Genomic DNA, 6000 nt, shown 5'->3' with positions numbered 1-6000 from the left:
GACAGAGGGTGAAAGGAGAAAGAAAGGAGGGTTGAGAGAGAAGCGGATGGAAAGTGGGGTGGATAGAGAGAGAGAGAGAGAGAGAGAGAGAGAGAGAGAGAGAGAGAGAGAGAGGGAGGGAGAGAGAGAGAGATAGAGAGAGAGAGAGAGAGAGAGAGAGAGACATCTGTGTATTTGTGCAGTCACTTGCAGCCCTCACAACACTACCAGGTTTTCATGCTCTGACATTTGTAACAGGAGAGTAGGAGAGAGAACACACACACACACACACACACACACACACACACACACACACACACACTTGACATGACATCATTACCTCTACATATCCAGGTGCACTGGGTACACTGCAAAATATTGAAGCAGGGAAATCCAGTATGTATCTAAACTGGTTGCCTACCCAATTCTGAAGAACTGCACAAGCTTCTGAAGAACTGCACAGAAAACACTTTGAATCCAGCGTCTACCTTCCGTCCACCTCATCGAGATACTCGCCGCTTTTAACGAGACACTTTCCCACAAATCTGTCCAAGAAGCCACTGTTTATACATCAAACACTATCCAGCACTATCCCAGAATCTACACATCAATTACTGTATACATAAGGCAGAGCTTATGACCAAGTGTATTGAGGATTTACACACCATGTTCTTCTCACTGATCATGAACGACCACGATGTTGCCCATCACGCAAATGCATGTTCCCGTGCGCTGCTCCGTGACACCGCCCACATCTGTAAGGCCCGTTTGGGGAACTGGGTAGTTCCGTGTACCTGCGTGTTTGCCCTGTTCCGGCTACCAGCGTATCCGGGCCGGGTCACCGACGGCTTCGGGGATCTCAAACACCGGGCTCGGTCTAAGTTGACTGAGCACTACTGTAAGTCGCTGGGCAGAAGAGCTGTTTGATATCTTGGAGAGAGCAAGAGGCTGGACTGGACTGGACTGTACTGGACTGAGAGGCCCGAGTGTACAGGGAGCATGTCAGAGGGCGTGAAGTGTGTGTTCTGATTGGAAGATGTCTGTACTTGTGTGGTGGGTAAGATTGTCATTGGGAATGCAGACTAACCAATGAAAGGGGATGAAAGGCCACCAACACCTGCCTTCTATGTTCATACACACACACACACACACACACACACACATAATACAGATACACACACACACAGGCAGGGAGTGTGAGGATGGCGTGTGAGTGGAGAGGGGCTGGCAGCAAAAGGGAATGGAGGGATGCAAAGTAAGAGCAAACAGGAAGCAGACAGTGTGGGGACAGGAAATGGGAGGTGGAGGCGGGGTCTTACTTTGGGTGTGGGACAGGACGCAGTAGAGAGGCGGGAGGTTGCCTGGGCCCGGGGCGATTCGGAGGGCGTGGTGCTGAGGGAGGCAGTGTCCCGGGGGAGAACCTGAACACCCCGAGAAATGATGGAGTCTGGAATCTAACACACACACACACACATACAAAAACAGATAACACACAAACACACAGATACATATCACAAACACACACATTATATTACATCCTGGGTGAAGTACTGAAAAACTGAAACACCTCATTTTATCGGGCACTAACCATGTTTTCACGAAACAGTGACATGGCAATACTGTGCAGATTAAACGCAGGTGATGAATCACACGGGTGGACTGGATGGTGGTTGGCTGAACATACCTGCCAGTCTCTGGATGGCGTAACAGTAAAATGATGATTAGATAAACATGGCCCGACCACAGTGGTGGATTAGGTGAAGAGCAGGAACAAACACACACACTCACACACGCCCACACATCCTCCATTGGTGGGAATGAAACAACACACATGCGGCAACGCATGAGGATGAATGTATTTCACGAGCCCTAAACAACTACACACCAAACACAATGAACACACTAAACATCTGGGAATATTAAGATTTGGTGTGTGCTTGAACAGTCTTAAAGCTTGTGTACGTATGCAAATGTAGAGCCATGCCCCTCCCCTCCTGCGTTACCTTGGCAGCGATGGAGGCCGCGGTGAGGTGGGAGGAGGAGCTGTCCTCGGCTGACGCCACTCCGCTGTCCTTTTTCTCCTCCTCTTCCTCTTCGCACTGCACGCCCTTGTCTTCTGTCTGCCGGTGGGGGCTGGAGCCGGGGGGCGGAGATAGAGGGGGCGGGGGCGAGGGGAGGTCCTCTAGCTCATTGGCTACTTCCTTCACCTTGACGACGGCCTCGCGCAGCAGGTCGATGGCATGCGGCAAGGCCGGCAGGATGAACTGGAAACATTCCTGCAGCAGAGAAGAGAAGAGTTGGCACAAGAAGAGCGTCAGCACAGGAGGGTCCATCCTGAACCGTGTAATGGATGTAAGATCAGAAAGATAACCAGGAGCACGATGAATGTAAAAAACAAAAAAAACAAAAACTAGTTTAAAACTCAACAGAAGCAGAGGATTGACATGAGTTTGTATTAAGTGAGCAGCTGGAGTAGAGACAGCAAAAAGACAAGCTTTGCTTGGAAAGGCAGGAGCAGGGTAAAACTAAGACAGAACGGCATTTAGCAGGGAATCCAAAGATGGGAATGGAATCTGGAGTGGAGAAACGTTCTGGAGCCGCTAAAGGGGTTCCAAAGGGCTTCCTTGAGGAAGGGGCGATTGTGGAAGAAGGGAAAACAGACAGTGCTGCCTTTCTCTCCGAAGAGGCATGGCATCGCTCAGTGGAGTGAGAACAACATAGCTGAAGCAGGAGGTTTGAGGCATTGGCTGACAGCCTTACACAGGGTTCTGGGTTTGGATCTGCTGGTGGACGTGACAGAAGACACCGAAAGTGGACAGTCAGGCACCGGCCGTTGGCTTTAAGACCTGTAAGCTCGGGCGTGAACTATTGGGAGGAGAGTGTAGCTGGAACCAGCCTGGTCTTTAATGGGGCATAACCATCAAATATGGTAGCAATTATACCACTATAGCGCAAAATCAGGAACAGGAAAGTCTGAGAGAGGACTGAAGAGAGGGAGAATACAACTGAGGGTTACAAGACTTAATATTGCGATGAGACAGGTTTTTTTTCCCTGAGAGTTGATGGTAAGTGTACAGAGGCTACATTCAGGGTGGTAACGAAATGAGAAATACCGACAAAGGAAGCAGAGAAAGAGATACCATTAAGACGACTACAGCACAATGAATCCAGCGAATGAGGATGTCCACCTGCCGTGTAAGTTTAAAACAGACAGCCTCTGTAAAAAATAAGCAGTTAATTTCCACATGAATGTTGAAGTCACCTAGTTAGCGTCAGAGCAGGAGACAGGGACAGGTCCGACGTTAGAAGTTAATTCCGTCAGAACGAGGGAGGATTTATAAACGAATAACAGCGGCAGCGGTAATAAGCTACTGACCGTGAGCATCAAGCGCTCGATGGACGCTCTGTCACGAAGTGTAATTTTTCGGACCCCTTGGCCTTCCCAGCGGACAACAGTCAGACCACTCCCCCTGCCTCTCAGCCGTTGCCAGGTTTCGGTCAGCGAGAGAAGATGGAAATTTTCTTCACAGTCGAGTAATTGGTTAGCGTTTCTGCGTCAGCTACAGACGGAGGGTCAGAAGTGCTGACCGAAGCCGTTGCGGTTTGCTACGCGAGCCAATAACATCTCAGTCAAGGCCAGCGTGAAGCACTTTGAGACACGGAAACTAGGAGAGATGGCCATGTCTGACCCACTTGATCTGGACAACCGAGACCTTCTGACCCCCCTGACTAACTAGGTCAGAGAGAGAATGAGAGGGAAACACTGACCATAGTTTCACAGAAGTCAAGTGAGGCCCAGGTCCAACATTTTCAAAACTCAGTCTAAACAGAAAAAAAAAAAAGTTTTTTACACAAGATAAACAACATCCATACACTGTTAAGAAAAATGATTAATCTCGCTAACAGAATTATATCTTTTATATGTTCATAGCAACTGTCTGAGAGCTCAGAAACATAGAGGCAGAAAGGCAGCTGTACTACCCTACATATAAAGCACAGCGTAGTGCAGAATGACTGTAACCAGGCCCAGGGTACTGCAGAATGACTGTAACCAGGCCCAGGGTACTGCAGCATGACTGTAACCAGACCCAGAGTACTGCAGAATGACTGTAACCAGGCCCAGGGTACTGCAGAATGACTGTAACCAGGCCCAGGGTAGTACAGAATGACTGTAACCAGGCCCAGGGTACTGCAGAATGACTGTAGCCAGGCCCAGGGTACTGCAGAATGACTGTAACCAGGCCCAGGGTACTGCAGAATGACTGTAACCATGCTCAAGGTACTGCAGAATGACTGTAACCAGGCCCAGGGTACTGCAGAATGACTGTAACCAGGCCCAGGGTACTGCAGAATGACTGTAACCAGACCCAGAGTACTGCAGAATGACTGTAACCAGACCCAGGGTACTGCAGAATGACTGTAACCAGGCCCAGGGTACTGCAGAATGACTGTAACCAGGCCCAGGGTAGTACAGAATGACTGTAACCAGGCCCAGGGTACTGCAGAATGACTGTAGCCAGGCCCAGGGTACTGCAGAATGATGGAACCAGGCCCAGGGTACTGCAGAATGACTGTAACCAGGCCCAGGGTAATACAGAATGACTGTAACCATGCCCAAGGTACTGCAGAATGACTGTAGCCAGGCCCAGGGTACTGCAGAATGACTGTAACCAGGCCCAGGGTACTGCAGCATGACTGTAACCAGGCCCAGGGTACTGCAGAATGACTGTAACCAGGCCCAGGGTAGTACAGAATGACTGTAACCATGCCCAAGGTACTGCAGAATAACTGTAACCAGGCCCAGGGTACTGCAGCATGACTGTAACCAGACCCAAAGTACTGCAGAATGACTGTAACCAGGCCCAGGGTACTGCAGAATGACTGTAACCAGGCCCAGGGTAGTACAGAATGACTGTAACCAGGCCCAGGGTACTGCAGAATGACTGTAACCAGGCCCAGGGTACTGCAGCATGACTGTAACCAGACCCAGAGTACTGCAGAATGACTGTAACCAGACCCAGAGTACTGCAGAATGACTGTAACCAGACCCAGGGTACTGCAGAATGACTGTAACCAGGCCCAGGGTACTGCAGAATGACTATAACCATGCCCAGGGTACTGCAGAATGACTGTAACCAGGCCCAGGGTAGTACAGAATGACTGTAACCAGGCCCAGGGTACTGCAGAATGACTGTAGCCAGGCCCAGGGTACTGCAGAATGACTGTAACCAGGCCCAGGGTACTGCAGAATGACTGTAACCAGGCCCAGGGTACTGCCGAATGACTGTCACCAGGCCCAGGGTAGTACAGAATGACTGTAACCATGCCCAAGGTACTGCAGAATGACTGTAACCAGGCCCAGGGTACTGCAGAATGACTGTAACCAGGCCCAGGGTACTGCAGCATGACTGTAACCAGACCCAGAGTACTGCAGAATGACTGTAACCAGACCCAGGGTACTGCAGAATGACTGTAACCAGGCCCAGGGTACTGCAGAATGACTATAACCATGCTCAAGGTACTGCAGAATGACTGTAACCATGCCCAGGGTACTGCAGAATGACTGTAACCAGGCCCAGGGTAGTACAGAATGACTGTAACCAGGCCCAGGGTACTGCAGAATGACTGTAGCCAGGCCCAGGGTAGTACAGAATGACTGTAACCAGGCCCAGGGTACTGCAGAATGACTGTAACCAGGCCAAGGGTACTGCAGAATGACTGTAGCCAGGCCCAGGGTACTACAGAATGACTGTAGCCAGGCCCAGGGTAGTGCAGAATAACTGTAACCAGGCCCAGGGTACTGAAGAATACCTGGTACAGAACACAAGGTATCAGCGAGCTTGTCTAAAAACTAACAGTGCACACACACAAATAAATTATATACTGTATTACATAGTTATCTCTTCCCAAGAAAATCCCACGGTTTTTATCACGGTTCTTGCAGAAAACTGCATAGACTTACATCAATGTATACCAACATTTATACTTATGTCGTTTAGAATTTAATGAAACATTATTTAT

General features: G+C 49.6%; 1 protein-coding gene across 13 annotated transcripts in view; it reads right to left on the bottom strand.

Moving 5' to 3' along the window:
• Positions 1 to 6000, bottom strand: part of gphnb (gephyrin b) — an 86546-nt gene that overhangs the window by 31270 nt on the left and 49276 nt on the right. For all 13 annotated transcript variants that reach the window (XM_027015632.3, XM_027015569.3, XM_027015589.3 and 10 more), the window contains 2 exons: positions 1983 to 2255; positions 1299 to 1433 (listed from right to left, as the gene is read on the bottom strand). In XM_027015632.3, the coding sequence (XP_026871433.1) occupies positions 1299 to 1433; positions 1983 to 2255 (408 nt within the window). The remainder of the gene's footprint in view (positions 1 to 1298; positions 1434 to 1982; positions 2256 to 6000) is intronic.

Source organism: Electrophorus electricus, chromosome 7 (genome assembly GCF_041902795.1).
Source record: "Electrophorus electricus isolate QZ-2024a chromosome 7, ASM4190279v1, whole genome shotgun sequence".
Lineage (NCBI taxonomy): Eukaryota > Metazoa > Chordata > Actinopteri > Gymnotiformes > Gymnotidae > Electrophorus > Electrophorus electricus.
Note: the sequence above shows the minus strand (reverse complement) of the source record. Positions and strands in the feature narration are given on the sequence as shown.